Source organism: Saccopteryx bilineata, chromosome 3 (assembly GCF_036850765.1).
Source record: "Saccopteryx bilineata isolate mSacBil1 chromosome 3, mSacBil1_pri_phased_curated, whole genome shotgun sequence".
Taxonomy (NCBI): Eukaryota; Metazoa; Chordata; class Mammalia; order Chiroptera; family Emballonuridae; genus Saccopteryx; species Saccopteryx bilineata.
The window spans coordinates 116,709,633-116,735,758 of record NC_089492.1 but is presented as its reverse complement, the minus strand read 5'-3'; the positions used below and the strand labels follow the sequence as shown (position 1 = coordinate 116,735,758).

Here is a 26,126-nt window from a genome sequence, read left to right as displayed (position 1 = left end):
TTCTTCCCAAACTCACCAATCAGACACATTTATAGTGTGTAGTAGTAGTAGTGTGTGTGTGTGTGTGTGTGTGTGTGTCTGTCTGTCTTTGTATGGGTGTATATTTCTGGAGTTTTGCAAGTTAGACCTATGATTTCTTTAAATATGTGATGGTTTACCTCATTGATAAATTTGCTTTCTTGCTGAGCACCTCCACAGCTTTGTACATTTTAGGAGCTCACATTTTCTGGGGATTATATGGAGAAGCCTAGAAACACTTTGCATAATGTAGTGGGGTGGGATGGGGTTGATAATGTGTTTCCCCCTTTTCTCTCCTTTCTGGCACTCTAATAATTATTGTGCTTTTGTTTCTCCAATCACAGCCGAACCTCTTGAAGCCATTCTTACAGATGATGAACCAGACCACGGCCCTTTGGGAGCTCCAGAAGGGGACCATGACCTCCTCACGTGTGGGCAGTGCCAGATGAACTTCCCGTTGGGGGACATTCTTATTTTTATCGAGCACAAACGGAAACAATGCAATGGCAGCCTCTGCTTAGAAAAAGCTGTGGATAAGCCACCTTCCCCTTCACCAATCGAGATGAAAAAAGCATCCAATCCCGTGGAGGTTGGCATCCAGGTCACGCCAGAGGATGACGATTGTTTATCAACGTCATCTAGAGGAATTTGCCCCAAACAGGAACACATAGCAGGTAAATGAGAAGCAAGGAGAAAAGCTGTTTGCATGTTTTCTTTTCATTTTCAGAGGCGCTGTAGCCAAGCACTAAGGAGTGGTGAAGTGCTTTCTGCATTTCTCCATGTGACTGTCCTTGACAGCCCTGTAATGTTAAAATAATCGTTCCTCTTGCTTACGTTCAGACCACAAAAAAATAAATATTTTTCACTTCACTGAGTCAGATGTAGGCAGAGTAGATATAAACACCTGATACCCTCTCTCTCGATCTGCTGATTCTGAATTTCTTTTTTTCCCCCTTCTCATATTTAAGTGTTGAATCTTCCTACATCCAGCCCAGATTCCAATGTCCATTTGTAGCCTGGGGGACAAGTCAGAGACAAAATGGCCTCACAGGCATTTATAGTTTGGCCAGTGACCTGTTTGAGTCAGACTACTCGGTTGGGCCTCTCCAGGGCTGCAGTTAGTTCCAAGGTGTCTGTGAGGTGGGCTGGGCCAACAAGCATTTTGGAGGGGGCAGAAAGAGTTAACCGAGCTTCAGGGCTAGCCTTGGATCCATATTGGCTGTCAGCCCGTATGGGGCTGTAATTAAACACAGCCCCTTGGTGGGATGACACCGTGACCTTGACTTTAAGATGCCATTTTCGACTGGCCAGGCCAGAGTAGAGAGGGCAGTTGCTGAAGCGCACAGACATGCTTACTCGAAAAGTTTAAGGGCATGTTGGAAATTTCAAAAGGTTGGTTTGACAGGAACGGCTGCTCCCTGCAGCCTGCCTCCTCAGCTAAATGATAAATGCTTCTCTGTGCTCTCTCTTGTCTCTGATGTGGTTTTGACAGATGTATCTTGATTTTGTTTGTGGTTTACACAACCACATGTCACCCTTACAAATGTCCAGTCCAGAGACCCACTGTTTTTGCTATGCCACCATATAAAAATTCTCTTGGAAAAATACATACAATACATTCAGCAGCTCTCCTTTGGTTAATTTTAGCAGAGAAGTAGCTGGATGTGTGGATCTCTGAGCAGCTAAAAGGAAAAAGAATTAACAGCTAACAGAGGGACTTAAATCCCTACTCTAAGTGATAAACAGTAGCACTATATTGTGGCCCTTAAAACATATTTTGTGAAACAGCAGTGATTTAACACATAAGACAAAGTGAATGCAGATTCTGTGGTGACGAAAATGGCTTGCCTGTTGGTGGATCCCTTTCCTCTGTTTCCCCCTCCCCTCCCCCAAAGGTAGGAGATTCGTTCAGTTTTAGGAAAGATAGAGCATATAATCAATTGATTCATGGGAACTTGTCTCTCTGACCTAGTTTGACCACAAAGTTGAACTATAGTAGGTCAGTGGTCCAGAGGGGATTAAATGTTGTATTATTTCTATTCTCCCCCTCTGGAATTTGATCATTAAAATCAAACGTGGCATTCCTTTCTTTATTTTTAAAAAAATGCTTCCTGCAGTAGTATTCAGTTACTTTTCCTTGGTGAGATGGAAATCTGCTCCCAGGGAAGCTGCACTTGCAAAATATTTTTCTCGAATCCACCACATTTAGCTTATATGACGTGTAGGTTAACATTCCACCTCCCCCCTTCCTTCCCACCCCCCAGTAGGATATGGCAATGACCATTTCCATGTGCTGTCTTGTGACTGGAAGGAAAATGAACAGAAGTGTAAGGCATGATTAATGAAGCAAGAGCAAGCGGAAGGGGATTTGTCATCTTCAGAGATCCAAAGCCTTTCTAAATCACCAAATATGGAGTAACACTTGCGTGATGTAACATCGTATTTACATATCGAGCTGCCCGTTTAAAAGACAAAACACAGTGTCTGTCAAGCAAGAATTAAAACCACACTTCTTACTGAGGTCCCAGATAGGTTATTCAGTCTCAGATTAACCAGCTTGAGAATTCTGTGCTTCTGTACTTAAGAGGAGGAATCTAAAAGCTGGGGGAGGGCCCGACAGTAAAGGCTTTTTGCTGTTACAGTTGTGAATCTATGTAGAGAGAGAGAAAAAAGATTTTCCTTCAGTCTCTGGTTGTCATAAAGGTTCTATAATTTTGTTTTAAAGAACTAGGACAATAACAGAGCTTAGAGAAGCCAGAAAAGAGGCAACTTCAATATATGTTTTATGGGGCTAATCTGAAATAATTTCACTGAGATGGAAAGCTGTCTAAGGTATCTAAGATATTCAATGGGCGCAGAAGTGCTTTAACCCAGGTGAGGTAAACTTCGCATGCACGAATAATTACAAAGCCTTGATTCCTTTCATTGTGTTTAATCACCTGTTCCCGCCCTGGAATTGGCTGAACATGAATAGCATGGTCACATCTCAAACCGAGATGTCAGTAACTAGCATCACGACTTCTCATAACTCACAGTAATGAATTAAGAGTTTCCTATGGTGAAATTAACATTCTACCAGCAAAGATAAATTAAGATGCCCTGGCCCTCAGGTGCCTGTGAAGCGAACTTCTGGAAGACGGCTCTGTACTCACTCCCAGCCCATTGCTGTCAAGCTCGTCTTCACAATTCCAAGTCTGCTTTTCTCTTTACGGTGAGGAAGGAAACAATACGGGTAATCATTCAGTGGATATTTGAGTCGTGTCACAAAAAGAAAGGAGAAGCAATACTCTGTTTTAGGAAAGATATATTGATGAATCTCTCGAAGAATATGTTTGGCAACCACATAAAAGGTAGTCGTTTAAGTGCGCTGTGTAGAAAAGGCTTTATTAAAGTGATGTAAGTTGGATTGAGCTCACTGTGTGCTCTGTGCCATTTTATAAGCAGGAAATGAAGTAGGAATAAAACAGTGACAGATCTCCCTGAGATAAATAAAGCTTAGAATTTGAGGCTTTCAAATAAGAGAATAAGGGGTAGAGTTCTTTACATCTTCAGTAAAATCATATGCATTTTGACTGTACACAGGCCTCTCAAAGCTGAGTATTTTTTAGAAAGGGTGATTTTTAACATGATGAATAGATGGGTATGTGTCCAGCACTATACCTAGGTGCACGTGTTATCTACATGCATGTATATACATTGATCAGGTTGCTTTTTCCAGTTTATTCAAATAGTCAAAATACTGTGTAACTGTGATCTATTGAGACCATTGCAACAGTGTTAATTCAACTGGAAATGAGCAGGTTACACTGTGCGGGGGCCCAGTTCATCAATTTATGTGTCAAATATCTACCATCAGGTATCAGCAGCCTTTGACTGGCAGTCAGAGCTTTTAATAAGGGTTTGGGTTTATTTTCTAGACTCCTAATTTATGATGGGGGAAATATTCATCAGAGGTTAGTGAGTATAAAACTGCTGTTCACTTATAGAAAAGTCCAGAAAATATTATCACACAGTATCAGATTTGAGGTTTTGGCTTATTGCACACAGAAATCTTTAAATTAGGATTGGGATTTTATAAACTGAGTTTTTTGAGAGAATGGAAGAAAACATGACATGGTCTATAAAATTTAGTAAAGTCTATTACTATTGATAAGTAACATTTTTTTTCGCCTTAAAGTCATGAACAGAGACATTTATATCAGGGTATTTAAAAATTATTTGCCTAGACAATACACCTCCTATCTGGATAAAATGTAAGACAGACATGCTAATGAAGGGAGAAATACTAATTCAGAACAGAAATACATTAGCATGTTACTTAAAGGTAAATCAAGTATAACGTACATATGCTTTTCAGAATTTAGAAAATCAATTTACCTTTTCTCTTTGTGCCCCTTCCTAGCTCAGACTGAACTGGAGAATGAAGTTGTATACTTTACAGTGTAATTGTGAGTGAGACTATAACTGATAGTATCCCATTATGACTCCTTATTTTTCATTTTTCTTTATTTGTGTGATTCTGAATAAAAAATCACTGACTGCTGAAGTGAATTTTTCATATGGCATCTAAACAACCATCACAACAAAACGCCCCAATATACTAACACTTTATTTACTTTCAGAATCCACAGACTAATGAATATTGTTTCCTAACAAATACCTAGGATTTTTATTGGGAAACCTATGTTTGTGAGGCTGCTACCCAAAGACTCATGTTCATGAGACCGGGAGTCCTATATACAAGCTGTATTTGTAAATAAGACACAGAGAGGTTGTGAACTGGAAGCTTGGATGTTTTGTCAAAGTGCAATGTCAGAGAAACTCTAAGACAAATTGTAAATAGAACTGTCACAGTGATTGCATGATTGAGCCGCAGAAGTGTCTTACAATTGTTGGCATTGTCAGAGGACTTTTGAAAGCTTAATTAAACACAGTGGCCCTCATGGCTGCTAAATTTACTTCAGAAAGCTAAAAAGAAAAAAAAAAAAGTCGTAAAGGTGGAAGATCCCAAAGATCCCAAGATCTTCAGACAGTATCCTTTCGGTGACACAGAAAAGATGCATTGTACATTTTCCTAGTTGTCTTTTATAAATGATAGTTTTGAGAATCGGACCACGTGATATGAAGATCATACTGTGTGTGATGTGGCGATTTTGTTAGTTTTTCTGTCTCCTGCTGTTACAGACAGTTAATGTAAAAATGGCCTTTTATTGGAAACACAAATATGTATTCATTTCAAGAACAGGAGCAGAGGGAGAAAGTTTTCCTCCCATTCTCTGTGTTTATTCTTTGAAAGCTTAAAAAAAAATCAAGTGCTGTTATTTCTTAAATCGCCCCATTCCTTGTTTTGTTGCAAGTTGTGACTTTTACTTTAAAGGATCTGAAATCTGTTTTGCACACCTTGCTGCTGGTGAATGTGGCATTTAATCGTGGAGCTGCCCATGGGCTGGAAAAATGCAGCTGGGTGTAGAAATGTGCAGGCAGTGTCAGGACAGCAAACCTTAAGCTCAGGGAGGAGGTGAGTTGGATGCATATTAATGGCACATTTTAGAGTCCTGGAAAATCATTGATTTCACAGTGCAGCATCAGTGTAGTTTGACTAATGTGGGGGGACTAAATTGGAGTATGTAACAAACATGCAAATCCCAGGAAAGCGTTGTTCAAATTTCATGATTTCTTAGTGAAAGTGTTTAATAAAGGAAAATAGATGAATGGTGGCCTTCCCACATTAGTCGGGGAGAAAGCAAGAAAGTTTGGCTTTCCTTTGGGGGAAAAATCTGAAATTTAACCCAAGTAGTACAGCTAGGGAGATGGCAACCAACAAGATTGGGTCATTCGATGTTAATTTAATCTACTTTGGTTGGTCTGTTCACTCCCTTTATTTATTGCACAAAGAAATCATTTGACAAAATTTACCCCAAGCCCAAGTCTGTTTTTAGAGACAGCAGTACCAGCTTTGTGCAATAAAAAGCACTTAGCATCAAGCTGGACCCAGCCTGGCACCTTGCCACTTTTTTAGCAAGAGATTTAATCACCAAGGATCTTTAGTACCTTTCTGCTTGTTCAGATTTCATTTGGGTCATGGTTATGTCAGCAGTGTTGTTATTACAAGGATTTAAAAAATTTTTTTTTAAACTTTGTGCCCATTTTTACTATTGTCTGAAATTAAGCATGTTTTTATTTTATGTGTCAATTTGGAGGACATTAATAAAGTTCATAAAATATGTTCAGACTATATAATTTAATGGAGAATGACTAGTATTTTTATTTGTAATACAAATAGAAGATTGGCCATTGTAGCCCTCCCTCCTCTGTTCTTTCCTCCTTCCCAGGTAAATCAGCTGCTTCAACCCCTTTGCTTCCAGGGTATAGAGCTCTGGCCAATATCAGTAAATTTACCTTTGTAATTTGCCATGTAGTTTTTACAACAATGACCTAATTAATTTGAGCATGAACCATATTATTGCTACTAGAGTCATTTTCTGTCACAAACTTAATTTCCAGGAAATGTAACCTGACGAATAAGAATGCTTTAGCTCTCCACATGTGCTCCTAGAGACCAGAGGCAGATTTAAAGTAATAATAAAGAAAAAAAATGCCAGCATTATTAAAGCCAGTATGCTTGATGCCAAACTCAATTTGAAGCCAGTAAACATCAGGCTGTATTTCTAATCAGTTTTAGAATGTAACGTGGTCCATACTGGGTTCACTGGAATTTGTCTTCCTGCTTTTTTACTGACCAGCTGCACTCCTTATGCATTTTTAAAACATTTCAGCAAAGGCTTTTGCTGTTCTTAGCCGGGTTCGTAACTTGGGGTCTATTTCTGAGCTCATTCGTCATTCTGCAGTGGCATTGAGTTAGGTTGGCAAGGGAAGGATTTGAGGCATGGGGGGGGGGGTGGTAGGTCACTTCTGACCCCAGCAGGGAATAGGTGAGCTTCATTTGCCTTTACAATAGGCACACGGTGACTGCACCTCCGAGGAGCTCTCAGGTGCCGCTCAGATGGGCGCATGTAAATGCCCTGTCAGATGTGGAGCCGGAATATTAATGCTTCTTCCACCACCGCACCATAATAAAGCTGTACACAGCCAGCTTAATATGCAGCTAGTCTGGGGAATTGTGTAAACTTAGATAGCCCGGTGTGAAAGACAGCGATGTAAAAATGCTCGATATGCCACAGTTCCCATTCTTGTTCTTTGATCTATAGCGAAATGAAAACATCATCCTTTCCTCCTCTTGGAGTCCTCTCCCCAACTCTGCCACCTCCCAATCCACCGCCAGAATTTTTTTTGCATGTGCTGGTATGGAGAAATGCGACATAATTTGTTTCATATGGTTAATTACAGGCGTTTGAATATTTAAAATTTTAAATAGCCACAGTTCCAGCTTTTCCTGTTAAAAGTATGCGATTTGAACAAAGGGTGTACAGTGTAAATATTTGTGGTGATTTGCAACACCCCTCTTACTCCATTAAATACACACACGCACACGCACACACATTCAGTTTAAATCTAGTGCTGACTTGAAGGACCTCTGTACCTTCATTTGTATTTCTTTTTTAACCAACTCTCAACTGGAATTCCATTAAGATACTTTACCATTATTTTGAGTCCACTGTTGCTTGAGGTTTTAAAGAGGATTTTTATAATGTGTTCATTTAACAGAATCAACAGCTGTCAGAAGCAGTTGTGGCAAATCCACAAAACGTACAAAGAAAAATACACACGTTTCCTGAAACAAAACTCTTGGAAAAATAAGCTGCCAAGAACTGGCAAATGAGAAGTTTGCAGACAGGGAACCGGAGTGTTTCATCTCTGGGTTCCCCCTAGAGACTGATCGGAGCGGATCTGATGCAATGCCGCTGGAAGCTTCACCTGAACAGGTTGTTGCTCTGAGCTACTGTGTCGAGCACAAGGACTGAGCCTGTTCCCTCTGCTGCCCTCCTTTCTCCTTTTTGATCTCTTTAGAAAGAGAAAATACCAGGTTCTTAGAGTGCTCCACAACAAATTATATCCACTAAAGGTGAGATGATAAGGTTTAAACTTTCTATAAAGGAGGCAAGAAAGGCGCCTTGCACACCCTTTTCCAGGTAGGGTTGGCAGCCTGTTATTCAGAATTGGATCAGCCCCACCAGGGAATTCCCACTGGGAACCCAGAGCAGGCTTGTTGATGAAGGGGATACCTGGGGACCTTTGGTCACTCACAATGACTTTCTGTTTGTATCTTCATTCTTGTTAGCATTGGCGATGAACAAATTACACCTACAATTTGATCTTAGTTTTAGATAGAGGTGAGTCCACTGATTAAAAACTCCCATTAAAATAAAGAATGGAATTATTGTGAAACCTGCAAAGATGCTTTTGAGAAGAACACAGGTGCTGTTGTGTCCTCCCCCCCCCCCATTTCTATTTTCTTTTTGAACTGTCTAAAAACCACAAGGAAGCCTTCTGCTAAAGCATCAGGGCATTTACATTTATATTCATCAGTTCATTTTCTTGATATGTAATGATACATAAAAAAAGTTGCAAAGAAAATGACATCTGTTAATTTTGAGGGAAATAAGGTGTACTTAGATTCTTACCTTAGCCGAGCACCATGTGCCATGTCTGATCTTTTACATTTTAAATACGGAGCTTCTCTTTGCCCCCCCCCCCCAAAAAAAAACAAATCTGAAACATTTCCTTTGACCCACTCAGGGGATAAGATGGTTTCATGATTTATTTACATTTAAGGGGCAGATCACAATAAGGCATTTACTGCTCATTTTGGCCTCCACCTCGTCTTTAGAGTTCACAGTTGAAACAATACATGAACCAATGTTAAATGTAAATCTCATGATTTTCTCTGTTCTGCTCCACATCCCATCCCAAGATTAAAAATAATTATTCTTTTACATTTAAAAGTGAACATTGGCTACTGAAAAATGATTTAAAAGGCTGAGAAAAATTTTAATAATAAATCGTAACCTTCTCATGTTATGTTTTTGTTATGTTAAGGGGAAAAATCAATAAGGAAAAATTTAATTCTGATAAAGATACTCTTGGATCTTTGAAAACAACTGCTGTCCTTTTAACTAAAACATTTGAGCAGCTTCAAAGACTATGCATTTCTTCTGATCTTGGAGCTGTGTGACTGGTAGCAAGAAAGAAAAAAAAATCTTATTCTACATACAAGTGGATTGCTTAACAAGTCTGCACAGACACGTACTTGTTTGTACAATAGAGATAAAAATTCCTGTATAAAAATAATTCAGCTGCTGACAGCAGGCATTGTTGTTGGACCTGTCTTTTGTGCTTGTCCCAGCTCTGGGCCCCCTCCCCCGCTATCTGCTTGGGGCAGCTGGCTGCCTGCAGACTCCTGACCAGAAGTTAATTGCTATATATTAAATATATAGGTATTGTATCTAAAGAGGAGCATCTCAAGCCTTCATATGTGTATCACACTCTTACTTTCTGATGTGACCACGGCATTGACAGTGTGTGTGTGTGTGTGGGGGGGGGGGGACAGGCAAAGACTCTAATAGGGAAAATGACTTGAAGGCAGTTAGGGGAAATTTGGCCTTCAAGTCCCATTTGCTCTGCAGTGTAGCATCGGTTTCTAAACTTTTGTTTTTAATCTAATTCTGATTTACTCTGTCACATCCCATATCAACCCTCATTGAACTCTACTCATGTAGAGTAACATTAGTGTCAAACGGAATTGGTCAGGACCGTGGACCTGTAGCTCATACAGATGGTTGTGGATGTGGGTTATGTGTAGCTCTGCATCCTCTTCCTTCTAATAAATGTTAAAATGGGGCCTGTTTCTGAGCAGAGCCTGAGATTCCTCTCCTGGAAGAGAGTCAAGGAATCAGGGATAGTACCTGAGGGTTTTCTCCCCTTCCCTCCTCTTTCCCATTTCCTTGACAGACTTACCTTTCAGGTAAGATCCACTCTGGGAAAACATCTTAGACTGGAAGTGGGGGGGGGGAGGAGGTTGAAGGGAGAGAGGTGGCAGAGAGAAGTTACTAGAATATTTTCAATAGGGGCTCAAAACAGTCACCAAAGCAGAGAGCCCTTTGGGTCCAGCAGCAGAGCAATAAGCACGGGCACGTAGTCCTTTCAAAGCTGTTTGTTCCCAGTCTGACTTGTACACTTGCAGAGATAGGACTTACATATACTTCGGTGCTTTTACCTGTGTTGGGTGTTTGGGATGGGGGAAGAGGAGGCCTTCACTGGGAAGTCTTTCACGAGAAATTCTTAAATGTCATAGGGTTAGTAAGGGGTGAGTTAGATTCTTCTCCAGACTGATAATTGGGAAGCATGAAAATTCAAATTCCCACGACACTCTCTAATAACTGGGGTGGGTGGACACCACAACTTTCTGAATGTCAGCTGACGTCTGCAATGACGGGTCCCTCTTGGATTTTAAAGGCTGCCAGGGTGGGATGGAGGGGGGTAACCCCAGGAAGATAAAAAGACCCAACAACAGGATTTTCACTCTTCAGAAGCAAACCAGATCTTGTTCCTCGGCCTCATCTCTCCTTTCTTGCTCTTTTCCCTTTGGAAGCAGCAACTTCTAAAATGAATGCCACTCCAAGCTGATGAAAAAGCTGTTTTTTATACCATAGTGGATGTTTACACAGGAGACTCAACTTGAGGGGGGAACAGTCTTTTTGGGAGGGTGGTGGGACTCGTGTTAATCTGTCTTGTTGGAGGACTGTGCAGTATTGCCTATGAGCAACTCTGGGCTGTTTTTGATAAATTATCATGTTTAGAGATAGGTTTGGTTCTTAAGGGCTTAGTTTTATGAACAAAGTCCGTAGCGATGTTTGCTGTCTCTGTTTGTCTCTAGCCCCTTCGGCTTCACTAGAAGCTCAATGTTTAGTTTAAGCTCAGTCTGGAAGATATAACAATTTTGCATTAAAAAAATGAGGAAATCATAGGAAGAAAAACCCTTTGCTTTTTGGATGAATCTTACTGATAATTTGCTAAAGCTCATTTGAATTTTAAGCACTTCTTTAATCTTCAAAGGCTAAATTGCTTTATGAATATGCATGGTGTGGGCAGACTTCAGTTCATTACCTAGTTGTAAATTCTAATGACCATTAGGTCCTTCCAGTAATTGCGAATTGTTTTGCATTTTTGATTGGCCTATTAACATGTACGTTCGGTGCACATCAGGCTGGCCTGTCAGCCTGCTGAAGGAGAAAAAAAAGGTGAAAATTGTTTATAGCACCAAGATTCTTAGATTTTCAATCTTGCAAAATTGATGATGTAAAAAAATTAAAGCAGTGTTTTTTCTTCTCAAGATTGAAAGTTCACCAAGAGATTTGACATATTTAATTTACATGATGACTTTGCACTCCTTCATTAATGCAATTTGCATATGAAGCTGTTGTTAATCACTTTTGATCATGTTTTGTGTATTAGCTGCCTCAGTGGCTCTCCTCCTCGGGATGCCCCAGTAGAAAGGAGCAAAATGATGCATCTTCTTGCCAAGTTTCCTTTAGTGAATTGAGGAATTAGAAGTCTAACCTTGAGTAATTACATATGTTTTATCCGTTTTCTTTTAACGTTAAGTACAGTTTGTGGAAGTGTTGGCTGGAAATCCTCATTTGGGGAGAAGACTGTAAAATTTAAGTGTGTGATTGAGGCACATCCAGATACGTACAGAAATATGTATTGCCTGTCCCTGTTCCCCCACGAAAGTTGCCGGGCAGTTTTATTGTTACCAGTTTGATGGCAGGGAGACTTGAATATCCCAGTGGATTAAGACATCAGGCTCCTCCTTTGGAAGAGAGACGACTACAAACTACAGACAGTTCTAACAATGCTTTGGATTTCCCCTTTAAGCGTACGGCTGGGCTGGCACCTTACACGTCTTGGGCCTGGGTTTGGCTGACTTTTTTTTATCTTTTAGCTCAAGTCAGTGTTCCCGTGGCTTTGTTCAGAGGTTGCTCCCAGAGCTGCTCTTGGTCACTAAAGCAAACCGTGGTCTCTGGGCTCCCGAGTGCCTCCCTCAAGGTACAGAAGTGCCCTGGTTGTGAAAACAAGGTGCAAACTAACGGTTTCCGATTTTTGAGAGCCTGTGATTTTGGTGTTTGCCTTTGCTGCTGAGTCACCAGTGCTGTATTATTGATGTTCATCTTTGGTTTATGAGTTTATCACTGGTTAACAAGAAGAATCAGAACACTGAAACTGATATTCTGATTAAAAGGAATGTGTAATGAAAGAAAATAAATTGTGATGGAAAATGAACAGTGTGTAAGAAACATAACTACAATTTTAACCTCCGAGGGACCCTCGCACTGCCCTACCATGACTTCCATCCATACCATGCTAAAAGCATACTTCAGTTCAAAGTTGTTAATATTCAGCTGGGAAACAGTATCCAGAACACAAATAAATTATTAAGTGCATGAACTTTTTAGGCAGTAAGATGAACTGATGGGGTCCATCTGTGAGATCCAGGGGCTTTTTATTTGTGTGTGTCGAGCGATTCTGCCCTCTCCGACTTCACAGCCTTTGGTCTCTGGCCAACTGCATGCATAATTGATTCCACACGCACTATCATTTTCTTGATGTAATTGCTTTACTAAGATATGATGAAATCTAATGGATAATTTGCTATTTGAAAATGGGCAAAATAAAAAGGTTCATACTTTTTATTGGCGGGAGGGTAGAAGAGAAGGGGGTGGTTCAGATGACCTGGTGTGTAAGAAAACAAAACGAAACGAGAAAGGCAAAACTAACTTGTGCATGCTGCTTCAGTCGCGTTGGTTGTGGGTAGGAAGGTCTTTGTGACATATGGAAGCCAGTGTGTAAATCTCCCTCTTTCTATCTCATCTCATCCCCCTTCATTCCTTCTCTGTCTCTCCCCCAAACTTTACAAGAAAGGGATCCTAACAAGGTAAAAAGTAAACAATTTAGTCATCACAAGCCTTATTATTCAGTCTATCCAGGAGTTTTGCCATGTAGGTTTATTTAACTTCCAGGAATGTAAACACTGACACAGCCCTAGAAGCAGCAAGAAAGATTACAGAATTAGAGTTAAAAACCGTGAGCAGGGAGTAGCTGTGCTTTATACTCAGATATAATAACACTTTGCATCGAAACATAATAATGGTAAGTCAAAACCAACTGGAAACTTCTGCTTATATGGAGTACAAATTTCATTCTAATAGATTGGCATAATCTACTGTACCCAGAGTAGATTGCTATATAATGGAGAAACTGCTTACATGTCAGTTACACAAATAATTCTATAGGAAGTAAATGAAAAATACTAGAATTTCTTAAATCACCGTTAAATTTTGTTGGTGGGACAATCTCGTTTGCTCCCTCAAAGTCATGTGTGGCTTTGCATAAGTCTTTTAAAAATGTATTTTGAGGGAATTTACGGACGTTGAAACATTGTTTTAATCCAAACCAGTTCATGCTTTAAATGTACCTTAAAAAAATTGTACTGTTTTTTCAAAATATTTAAAGCGAGTGGAGGGGTAGAAAGCGTATAAAGTGAATCCATCTCACTGTGGCAAACTGTTTTTTAAGTAAAGTCATAATAATGAACAACACATGATCTGAAATTTGATCAGCAAACATATACTTATGCCAAGGAATTTTCTTTCTTTCTTTCTTTTTTTTTTTTTTTTTGCCATTCACATACCAAGGTTCTGTAAATCAGTAAACCAGGCAGAGAGTAGTAACTATCGTAAGGGGAGACCAAATCCTAATATACAGAATGGCACAGCTAAGCTGTCTTTTGGAAGAAACATTAATATCACCATCACTAACAACAACAACAAAAACCTTTTTTCAAAACTGGAAATGACAGAATAGTTTTAAAAGGAAAGAAGAAGGAAAAAAAAACACCCCCAAAAAACCCAACCCAAAAAATGCAACCACCCCACCTCTGATGCTCAAAACTTCAAACTATTAATAGACCACCAGTGAGATAGACTGTCTTTGTGCCTTGAAATGCAAAATGAGGGAAATAATTAGCAGAGGAACAAAATTCTCAAAATTTGAAGAACTTCTGTGATTACTGGGGGTACAGTGAAAAGAAAATGCAAATTTCTTCCTGATCTTAATTAGATTCAATTGTGCTGTGGGTATGTTGGGTTTGGGGGGGGGTTGTGGAGGGAGCAGGGAGTCCTGGGGGTGATGGGAGGGGCTGCGTCGTGTGGGGACAGGTTAGCAGGGTCCCTGCGGTGTGGCAAGAAGGTGGCTTCCGGGGCTGGTGGTGCAGAAAGAGCTTCTGATGGCGCCCAAGCCTGGGTCCTTCATTCAGCTGGGCTCCTTTCTCTCTGGGTCTAGGAGATTTCATCTGTTCTTTTAGGGAAGGGGTGAGCACTGAAATGGGAGCCGCGCTGCCCTAGGAAGCGGAAGCAGCCTGTGGGTAACCTTTTTCCTCCACGTGGGTACACCGTGAGAAACGTTGTGGGCTCTCCCTGTTGTGGGCTCTGCCTGCGCAGTATGGTCATCACTCAGCTTCTCAGGGTGGTGTCTGCACTGGGGCCCCAACACCGAGGGCACCGCCACTCCTGACCCCCCACCAACACTCTCTTCAGAGTTCCCTGGTGGTGGTTGGCCAGAGTCCTGCCAAAGTATGTATAGCAAGTTTCACTGGCTGGATTTTCCCTCGTGTGAAATAATAAAAGCCCTGGCCAAGGCGTAGGAATCTATTTTTGTTTCATTAATATTATTTATTATGTATTTTATTAATATTTTTAGGGGGGACTGTGCTCTCATTTGACCATTTGTAGTAATAATTAATACATTCCGTGCTGGTTGTAAAAAGTGTACTCGCATTTAATTGCAAGTCAGGATAAATTAATGGGTATGATTTAAAACAAAACTCACTTAAAATATTCTTGCAGAAAGCGAAAGAGGGGGCAGCCCCTGCGTTGAATTTATTTTCTGGGTGAGTGTCTGTTGTGAGGAGATCGAAAGGACTGTGTGGGTCTAACGGGCTTGGGGTATGTGTGAGGGTGTGGGGGCTCAGAGGAGGAGGAGGAGGAGAACCTGGGAGGAGGAGGGGCAGCCAGGAGCTCCGTTCTTTTCTTTAATTTCTGAGGGGGGCTTAAGCAAAGTGGTCAAGTCCATCTGCTCCAGAGAAGGTGGTAAAGAAAAGAGGTTCGTGGCAAGAGGGAAGGGAGCACAAAGGGAAAATTGTACATTGGGAGCGTTGCTCTCCCGGTCGTGGTGTAGCCAGACTGGTTTGGCAGACAGAATGATAGATTGTTTTGTCAAGGGTCCCAGGGTGTGCCCTGAACTTGAAGCACTTTGTTTATCTTGAATAGAAAGGGAAAAGCACAGACATAATCGATGTCTAGTGTTTAGGAGCTAGAAAGAGGTGGGAGAACAGAGGAGAGTCGGGAAGGTGGGGGAGGTGCGGGCCCTTGGTTGTGGCTGTCCATTAACAGATGAACTTGGCCGAGGGCCAAGCTTTAGATGAGAGCGTGTCAGGGCCCCAGTGCAGCTAAGCCTTTTCAGTGGTTTTTTTTTTTCTTTCTTTTCCTTTCCTTTTCTTTCTTTCTTTCTTTTTTTTTTTATTAAATATCTGCTGACTGTACATCAAATGCTCCCAGGTCTTTGGCTGAAGGCAAGAGCAAAAAAGACACACAGCTCAATTTTTCCCCCCTCTGAACCAGTTGAGGCCAGTCTTTTGGCTATACACACAGGTTCTATCATCTTTCCTGGCTTGCCAATTGGGAAAAACATAGTTGTGATAACGCCAGTAACCTGAGGGCCCAGGATCGGAAGGGTTTGGTGTGCGCAGGAGACCAGTGTGTGTGAGCGCTGTGTGCCCAAGTGTGCGGAGCTGGTGGGGCGTGGCGGGTGGGCCTGCGCATGCACATAGGGAATCAGTGGAAACTTTTTTTTTTTTTTTTAATGGCTGAAGTTAAACCTCTTTTTGGAAAGGACCTGTGAACTAATCTGTTGGTGGCTGAGAAAGATGATACACAAGCAAGACCCAGGAAAGGCCAGAGGTGGGGAGAAAGCGCCCTGGTTGGAAGCACAGCGTTTCCTGTGCAGGGCTGATGGCAGACCCATGTGTCTAGGCTTGTTTTGTTCTCGATTACCTTATCTTCTCTGATCTGTTTCTGTGTTTTTTTAGTTTATTGTGGCGTTCGGCATTCACTTAGGAGGGTTAGCAAACAAGAGCCATCAGCCCAATAACTCCCTGACATTTTTAGCTTTTCTAATGTGCAGACTGCCCTCCTGCCACAAGTGGCGAGGTAATTGAATTTCCCTGTTACTTACTGGCAGGAGGCATGTTCTGGTTCCCACCAGAGGGTCTGCGGGTACTAAGGCTGGGTTCATAGAGTTCCCCCGGGGGACACGGGGCTTCCAGGTGGTTTGGGGGCCTGCCCCAAGTGCAGTTCGCACAATGAAATCTATTTTTCCCCACCATAGACTTGAAAAGGCACCACTGTGACCATCCAAAAAAAAATATGTTAAAAATCATTTTTACTTCCCCAGGTTGAAGCCTCTCAAGTCAAGTAGGTGAATTTTTCTCCCTCCTTATCTAATAGCAAATGGAAACTGGGAAGATTTGGAGGCCTCTGGGCTCATCCTACAAATCACTTAAAAAGCTTAGCCAAGCCCTTTCTTAGGTATCCTCTTTCCTTCCACTCAGGTGTCTTAGGAACCTGTGTGGTAAGGATAGGAAGAGGGGCTGAGAGAGGGGAAATAGGTTCTTAAAAATATATTTATTTCATTTTTTTGTCTTCTTCAGCCTCTGTGAGTACGTGAAATAAAACGGTGAAAAAGTGGTGCCATTTCCAGTTGTGTGAGCTTGGGCAGATTCCTTCATCTCTCTCAACTTCGGTTTCCTCAACTGTATCATGGGGCGAGTTGCAGGACCCGCCTCGTGGACATTGGGAGCATCATGTGAGAATGCTTGCCTGGCAAGCACTAGAGAAAAGCTAGCTACTATGATGGTTATGAGTCACGACTAGGAACTTTTTTCTCCTTTCAGAACTGGAGTCCCCATAGTTCCCCCTGCGTGGGGGTGAGCAGGCTGGATGAGAGGAGGGTAGGGCAGGGAAGGTTCTAAAGCCCTCAGAGCCTCTTTCTGCCTTTGAGTGGGCTCCTGTGGCAGCCAGTGAGGAGGGGTCCTTGGGTTGAGACAGTTCAGGAGCCACTGCAGATTGGGTGATGTGAGGTGACCGGGGGGACTTCTGTCCATTGGCAGCTCCCTCAATGCCTGGCCTCTCTCCCTACAGACACGTGCTGCCTCCCCAGGACAGTGTGCCTGGGTGTGTGACATAGTCACTCGGGGTTCAGGTTCCTACTTTGCCACTGACTGGTTAGGAGAGTTTGGGCAAACCATTTGCCCTCTGTGAAACAGCCTAACCGAAGTACCTCCTTCAGGGGGTGGGTGCAAAGAGTAAATGAGAGAAAACACATCAGTTACTCGCCACACAGGATGCACTCCGAGAGTTTTTATTGCCATACTATGTACCCGACCTATTGTTACTCCATCCCACAGCAACCCCAGAAGGGAAGTCCTAATAGCTCCATTTGGTATAGGAGGAAATTGGGGTTCAGCAAGGGTTAAATAACTTCCCTGAGTGTTCACAGTTAGTAAGAATTCAATACTTGAGCTTCCAGTTATTATCTTCTACCACCTCCTCATAAGGTTTGCAGCTTTCTGCGGTGGGGCCGGGCACCAGCTGGGTGGGAACCTCTGGTGCTGGACGGTTGGCCCTCCTGTTAGTTCTGTGGTCAAGTTTTTCAGTCTTCTGGGAAAGAGAAATGTTCCCATCCAGTCCTTGGGCGGCTGTCCTGGGCACACTGGAAGAGCGTTGGAGCCGTTGGAAAAGAGTTGCAATGTAAGAAATTCTGCTTTGCAAGTAGTCACTTCTCCATTTGTCCAGAGTGAGCCAGAGTCCTGTGAAGAAGAGGGTGGAGGTCTTACTATCTGTGGGCAACTGGGTTAGGAGACGGCAGTAGGCTGACCAGGAGAGCAAGCTAGGACTTTGGGGGGCTGGTGAAGTCTGGCTTTCAGGAATTCTGTTTTATTGTCTCTTCGGCATTCCCTTCACTGATGAACCTTTTTAAAAGGGTGGAGAGGGAGAATCAGAGTTATACTGTGAGGGAGAGTGTGAATGTGAGTGTGTGTGTGTGTGTGTGTGTGTATGTGTGTATACTGGGGAGGATGGGTGCTGGGGTGTAATCATCTGCTCCAAGGAGGTTTTCATTGCTGGCCACACCAGAGCTGTGGTAAGGCGAGTCCAAAAGGCATGCGAGGAGACTTGAGGGAATATTTGAATGGAAACTACAGTCAACAACTCCATATGATCCACATGTGGCTTTCCCTGAGGCAAGTTTTCAGCTGCATGGTGGCCTCCCCCAGTCACTCCGCAGGCTGCTCTGACACCATTAATATTTGCTGAAGCGAGACCTGAGGTTCGTTGCAGAGGGATTATGTAATGTATTCCAAAACCAAATGTCAGTGTTTTCCTTTTATTTCCCATTCTTTTGAATTGGCTGGGCCACCATGGCCCTCCATTGATATAATGGCAGTCCGTTGGTAGTCAGGAGGCACCTACTGTGTGCAGGGCCCCAGGGGGGGAGCTGAAGAGTTGACCTCAGCCCTGAGAAGTGTCATTGGGGAGCTCTGTTCACTTGGTAAGTAAGCCCTTCCATTCGGACCCAGGGAAGTTGGTGAGAACCAATACCAGGAGGTTGTCATTGGCGGAGACCCAGGCGTTGTTCTGACTTGGGGACAGCCGCCGAGAGCACACGTGGGCAGAGAACTTCAAACCTTCCATTTCCGTCCTTCCTCTGCCCTGGGTCTGGCATCCTTGCTTCCTCAGCCCTCGCCTCTCCACGTTGTCTCCACATGCCTGGGACAGGACTGCAGGGGCCTGCCCTGGTCACCCCAGAAGAGGAGTTCTGAGTTGTGTTTGCTCGGACTCCTAGACTGTGCAAAGCTGAAATGGTAAAAGGAATACCACTGCTTTAGAGCCCCTATTCCACCCCACCCCAGTTTTCTCTCCATTCTCTTGAAAATCAGGCCAGCTCTCTTGATGGTGGCCTTTTGTTTCTTTTTCCATTTTGGTTCTGCTGTCCTTAAGGTAAGCACGAATTTAATGTCCCAAGAGGCAGGCTGGTGACCCTTCAGCCCAAGTGCCTGGATGTGGCAACACTATAATAAATATTGAATGGTGAGAGCAATGGAGATTTAACAAAGCCATAACTGAGGAGACCGCAGAGGGGCTGTGGACTGGTTAAGAGGCTGTTGGATGAGCTGGGTAGTATTTCTACTTCAACCTGATTGAAATGTCGACTAAAAATCAATGCTGTTGACTAGTGATAATTTACAGCGTTCCCGGTGCTAAGTAGTTCTCCGCTTAAGAATGCGTTGGCTGGGCAGAGATTAGTGCAGGGAGTTGTGTGTGTCACAATGAATCAGACGCATTATAGGTCAGCCCTTTATTTGTTTCATCATGACTTTTACACAGTTGTCATGTAATTTATGGCTGCTTTCACGTTGTCAAACATTTTCATTGCATCTTCTTCTTTAACACACTCCTGACACAGATGCGCTGTCTTGGAAGGCTTGGTATTATTTCATAATCTGAGAGGAGGCCTATAAACCATCAAATTACGCTATCTTCGGGCTAATCTAAATGCGCTGCAGATTAAAATCAGAGCTCATTTGTCCCTGATGCAAATTATTAAGTTCTAATTATAAATATCCATTTAATTACCCCATTTTTATTTTGCGGACCCTTTTGAGCACTGCTGTCTGCGATGGGGGGAGACTATCTCCGATAATTAATGTACACTTCCCAAGTGGTAAAGGATAAACATATGCTGCTTTGTTTGTCTTATTTATTGATTGATTAGATGTATAGAGATTTTGGCATCGGCACAATCCGAAGTTGAAATTCTTTTAAAAATGAAAACTATTTAAAAATCTCTTGAGGAGGAAAAAGCAAAATCTAGCCAACCAAGAGCTTTCTGCTAGAACACGTGGTCCTAAAATGTATGATTTTCACCTGATTCTGAATTTGATCCAGCCTGGATTTTGCAGAAGTTAGGGGTGAGAGAAACCATAGCTGCTTTGTACCTAGAATGTGAAGTCATTGTTACAGAAAAAAGGTGTAATGTTTAATAAAAATGTCATCCTTATTTCCAGCCCTGCCACTGTTCTCTACTAGGAAATAACAGTATGTGCCTGTCATAAGAAGACGATCTCATTGAGAACATTATGATAAACTATTTTTGATTTCCAAACTGTAAAGTAAAAAATAAAAAGCAATAAAACAAAAATCTGTAAAAGCCAATACCTAGACATTTATTCTTCCATGAAGGCAGTGGAAAATTACCATGACTGGTTTTAGGGGGAAGGATTGAGGTCGTTTGGGATTTTTCTAGAATGAAACTTTGTCTTTTTTTTTTTTTTCCATTTTTTCTGAAGCTGGAAACAGGGAGAGACAGTCAGACAGACTCCCGCATGCGCCCGACCGGGATCCACCCGGCACGCCCACCAGGGGCGATGCTCTGCCCACCAGGGGGCGATGCTCTGCCCCTCCGGGGCGTGGCCATGTTGCGACTAGAGCCACTCTAGCGCCTGAGGCAGAGGCCACAGAGCCATCCCCAGCGCCCGGGCCATCTTTGCTCCAGTGGAGCCTTGGCTGCGGGAGGGGAAGAGAGAGACAGGGAGGAAAGCGCGGCGGAGGGGTGGAGAAGCAAATGGGCGCTTCTCCTGTGTGCCCTGGGTCCTCCGCACGCTAGGCCAACGCTCTACCGCTGAGCCAACCGGCCAGGGCTGAAACTTTGTCTTTTGATGATTGTGGAAAGACACTCACTGGTCTGGGGACCAGGTTCTGACCCTGAGCTGTGAGATGCTGGCTTTCCTTCACCTCTCGGCCTTTCAGTTTCCTCATCTGTAAAATCCGTAGTTTGGATTGGGTGGGTCTGTAAGCTCCCTTCACGTTCTAGCATTCTCAGAACACACAGACATGGTAGATTTCCTGCTCTTTTTGGTATCTACTTGCTGAATGGGGCTCGACTGTAAAGAGGACAGAATATTTCTTGATTCTCCTCAAAGATGGAAACTACGGTGGATATTTAGTCTTGGGCTCATGATCCCTTGGCAGAAAGCTTAAAGAGCAGCTTTCAAATTGCTGGAAGCAAATTGAAGCATGGTATAATGGAATGGTAATAATTCACAGAAGTTTCCAGCCTTGTAAGGTTTCTCCATCTTTTAATTGTTGCAAGCTGTTTTTTTTCTTTTTAAATATAAACTCTTAAGGAGTGTAAATGTGTATTTTCTCCAAGCTTGTTTTTTTTTGGGGCAGCTCCTAGCTATGTTGAAATAGAAATATGTTTGACAGAGAAATCAGTTGAATTCAACCAGGTATTTTAGATTCAATTAACTGACTGAATTTAGTGATATTTCCCCCCTCCCCCCAAAAGCTGGTTTCTCTGTATGGGCATAGCCTGCATATGCTGAGTTCTTGGAGTTACAAATACTTGCTAGTTAAAGGCATCTGATGCAACATGTTTAAAACTCTCCCTCTGTTAGTGTTGAAGATAGTGTAAATTGAAGGAAAATGCTCTTTTTTTATTTATCACGTAGATAATAGCATATGGTCTATTCTGGGACATGGGATCTTTGCTGTGTGTTCTAATCTTGGTGTGTACCATCGACTTCTAGTATGGATGTTTCTGTTTCCACACTGTCCAGCAGATACAATTTATATGTGGCATTAAATTAGAGAGAAAATTAGGTTTTCATAAGCATGCTAAAAAACATTGTTCTTTGATAATGATTATCTAAAACTTTTTTATTATGATCTCATGTGCTGAGAATGTGGGGAAAATGAACCAGTTGTGAAAAACATGTTCCTTATAGGACAGAGGCACTCTTGAGATCTACAGTTTCAATGAAGAAGTAATTTATTTAAATTACTGCCTCTTTAATTTGTAATGTTTTGGGGATTTTTATTAGGAGTGCTCTATTAGGGCACTGATAATCAGCTCTTTCAGATTATGCATGCTCTTTGTTTCTGGCAAAAAACAAAACAAGTTTAAGGAAAAAAAAAACAAGGAAAAGAAACAGTTTAGTCCTAACCCAAACCAAAGGAAGATAATGGGCAGAATGAGTGAATGGCAGCCGCCCAGAGACACTACTTTCCCCTGGGTTATTACCCAAAGCGAAAGCCTGATAACATTCATGCCAAAAAGATAGGCAACAAAATATGTATTCAGTTATGAAGCTTAGGATTTCATAGCCTGATAGTCCCCCCCCCCCCCCAATCATTGTACCAGCCGCTGTATTGTTAATGTGTGCTGGGATGCTGCCTCTAGGACAGTCTTGGCTCACTAATGGGGTCAGCTGTGTCACAATGTGATATATGGATTATGTTTATCATGGCATAGTTTGTTTGCAAGCGGGGCTGGGAGATAGGAGCAGATGATAAATGAAGATACCCTACAGTTTTCACACTAGTTCCTGTGGTCCCAAGTCCTCAAAACAATCAAGCACCACTGATAATGGAGAAGTATTTATGTGGGGACATAATTGATTTCAAAGTTTTAGATCTCTGGCTGAAGTTTAAGATGTGACAGTCCATTGCATGAATGTCTTTACTTAATGCTCCTGTTTGACTTAAATAAATAATTTAGGGTTTGCTGCTGAAATCTTATGTATGTGCCTTTGGGCCAGTTAAATAACTTTCCAGTGGTTTTCTGTGACCTTGGATATTCATTTGCTTGGGCTCCTGTGTGTTTGTATGATTTTCCAAGTTTATTTCTCAAGTTTCACTGGCAAGAAATGATTTTTTTTGAAGTCTTTTGGGGTACACCTGTAAAAACCTTATCTTTTGAAAAAGACTGGTATACAGCAACACTATGATAAGATGTTGCAGGTATTTATATACAAATACATTTATGCACACATATGTGTATCACATATTAGTGTGTATGTATACAAACTATAAATGTATTCTTTATAATGTTTGTGTGTATATATATATACACACACATATATATATACATATATATATATATATATAGAGAGAGAGAGATTAAGAGTAGGAAGATCTTTAGATTTATCACGATTCCATTTTCAGTACAGATGTTTCAGGAATCACCCTCTTAGCCCTGGACTGAGGGGCCAAGTTGCACATTTAGGGACAGCTGTCTGAAGGCGAAATCATGGATGCAGCCTGTACCTTTGCCTTCACTGAGTCCAGAAGGCTGGTCTTGCTCTCTCTCGGGCTGTAACACTTGTTGCCCTGAAATCCCCTCCTTCAGAGTTCTGCCATGAGTACATTTCTTTTTTTTTTTTTTTTTTTTTTAAATTTAGAACCTTTTTTTTTTTTATTTTTTTATTTTTTTTTATTTTTTTATTTTTTTTTATTTTAGAGAGGAGAGGGGAAGAGAGAGAGAGAGAGAGAGAGAAAGAAGGGGGAGGAGCAGGAAGCATCAACTCCCATATGTGCCTTGACCAGGCAAGCCAGGGTTTTGAACCGGCAACCTCAGTGTTTCCAGGTTGACGCTTTATCCACTGTGCCACCACAGGTTAGGCATGAGTACATTTCTTGTGACCCGCCTCTGCATCTGGTTAAATGGACTTCAGTAATCCTTACACAGTTACTTTTTACTTATTTTATATCCTGAAAGATATTAAGTCCAACAAGCTTTTACCTACCTAGTCTATAGAGAAAATAGGCAGGCAATTTTTGTTTCAGTCTCTGTGTCTCTCTGGAGCACCAGTTCCAGAGGCTGATCAATAGGTTTTATTGTAGAACTTACTGTCTCTAAAAGCATTGTGACCTTATCCTGTCTAAAAATAGCATTTGCTCTTGCCTGCAGAACCTTGACCTGTGAAAACCCATTTGGAACATAACTGACATATCTAGTCAGCTGTATATCCAAGACATGCTCTGTGAATGAATTCTGTGCAGAACCGGCCAGGAGAACACTTCCTTCGAAGAAAAATAAATACCAGTTTTGAACACTGGGAGTGCATCTGCTTGCGCGATGGTGTGCTGGGACACGTGGTGGGGAGTGAGAGAGACTCTGGGCCTGGGGAGACTTGGCGAGGAGTGAGGACCCTCACAGAGGACTCCTGGAGGGTACATGTGACCCCAAATAGGGCAAGAGGCTGCCAGAGGCAGGAGTCTGGGTCGAAGAGAAAGTGGCTTTAAACAAAGTCTGTGATCCTGTTCAGAGAGTGCGATCCTTTGAGTACTTTCCTCAGCGGCTTGAGTCTTGAGCCCGGGTGGAAGGGAGCTTCCGGAACATGACCTACGGAAAGAAGTATTTCTGAGTTCAAAGTAACTCCCCTTTTTAGTGATAAGGAATTATTGTCACTTTATTTTTTTTTAGACATGATAATGGTTTCATGGTTAAAGGAAAAAAGTCTTTATCTTTTAAATGTACATGCTGATGTATTTCCTGACGAAATGATAGGATGTTTGGACTCAGTGTAAGTAGTGGGTCGGGTTGGCGCTAGGGTTCTAGATAAAACAAGATTGACCGTGAGTGGTGGGAGCTGGATGATTCCAACATGGGGTTTGATTTTATACCATTCTTCTACTTTTGTATATGTGAGATTTCCCCATAAATAAAGGTATTGCCTGACTGGTAAAGAGCAAAATGGCCTTGTTCAGTTGATGTTCCTTCTCCCAGGCTTTGGCTCAGGTAGTGGGGGTGCAGTTGTACTTGGGGTAAAAGTACCTGTGAACCCAAGTCTTTTTTCTGGAAAGCTCGCTGTTTGGGGGCCACCTTAGACTCGGCACTGTGCTCCATCCCCCTGGAGGAAAAGAGGTCCTCTGATTTGTTTTCAATGCATGAAGAGGAGTTGGAGGTGGACTTGGATTGAATTTCAGCACCTGTGCCTCTTTGTCGGGTGGGTGTTGGGGAGATGCAGGTGGGCAGTGCTTCTCTGGAAGGCTCCTTGGGCCTTCTGATGGCCATTTGAGCCATGGCTGTTGGAGAAAGGTGGTGGTTGGTCTGAGAGGAGGCTGACCACATGCTAAGGAAGCAGGGGGCCAGAACACAGTTAAGGGAGGATTGGCTTGGGGCAGAGCCTCTGAAAGATGGAAGGGACCAATGCCATGATTGCACAGCTATACTGGGGCGTTTTGTCTCTTCAGCAAAAAAGCCAGAACTGTTGCTGAGTGGCTTGATTGTGAGGTCACCAGTGATCCTAGTGCAGCCAATTTCGTCAGAGCCAGGGACCAAACCATCCCAGGCACAGGTCCCTCTGGTTTTACAAAATGTCTGTTCCTGCCCGTTCCATGCAGAGGCTATTATTAGCAAGTGTCACTCAGTTATCTGAGAGTGGTGCTTTTAGCTGCCATCTAAGTGCATGACACTTGGGTTTACAGCAGATTAAATTAAATTTTAGGCTGGTTTGGCTTCACTGGCAGTAAACAATAGGACCAGCTGTTGTAGAAACATAACCTGGCACCCTCAAGGACTGTGTGTGTGTGTGTCTGTGTATACGCTTGTGCTCCCATGTGCACCTTGGGGGTTTCTGAGCATGCAGATGACTCTTGAGCAATTAGGGACCTGACAGGCCACTGCTATGGGAATGGGGAAGGTGCTATTGTCTGAGGCTGACCGTGGGGCAACACCTCCTTTTTCTCTCTCTGCACTTCATCCCTTCCTCAAAATATGTGGTTCAGACAGTTTCTCCATCTTGATTTTACTGTACTTGATTGACAAAGGGAGTGTAGGAAGCTGGAATACTCTTTCTACTGCTGTTTGCACATCCACAGTGGTGTTTCCCTGCAAAGAAGGGGCAAGCTTGCATAAAAATACCAATAGAAACCAGCAGAAAAAGGGCGTAGATGATTTGTGCCTCACTGCAACATGACCAAGCTGAACTGGTGGGTACTGTAGGTAGTATGTCTGGCTGCCCTGTCTTGCTTTATATCTCAGAGTCCTGTAGGTAGGTCCAGCAGGCAGACTGTCATGGAGATGGGGGTAAGGTCTGCTTTTCTGGACGCGAATATCTTCGCTCTCCTTGGTCCTTGGTCTTGGGTGCTTGGTGTGGTTGTGCCTGTGAAGTTAGGACCTTTGAATTTATGCCTCATGCTGTTGAGTCAGAGTAAAGCAGTGTACATCAACATCACTTACTTAAAATTCTT

The 26,126-nt window shown here is 42.4% G+C and overlaps 1 protein-coding gene across 8 annotated transcripts in view; it reads left to right on the top strand.

The window, feature by feature from the left end:
• Nucleotides 1-26,126, top strand: part of BCL11A (BCL11 transcription factor A) — a 103,830-nt gene that overhangs the window by 9,753 nt on the left and 67,951 nt on the right. For all 8 annotated transcript variants that reach the window (XM_066267190.1, XM_066267185.1, XM_066267189.1 and 5 more), the window contains one exon: nucleotides 363-692. In XM_066267190.1, coding sequence (XP_066123287.1) covers nucleotides 363-692 — 330 coding nt within the window. The remainder of the gene's footprint in view (nucleotides 1-362; nucleotides 693-26,126) is intronic.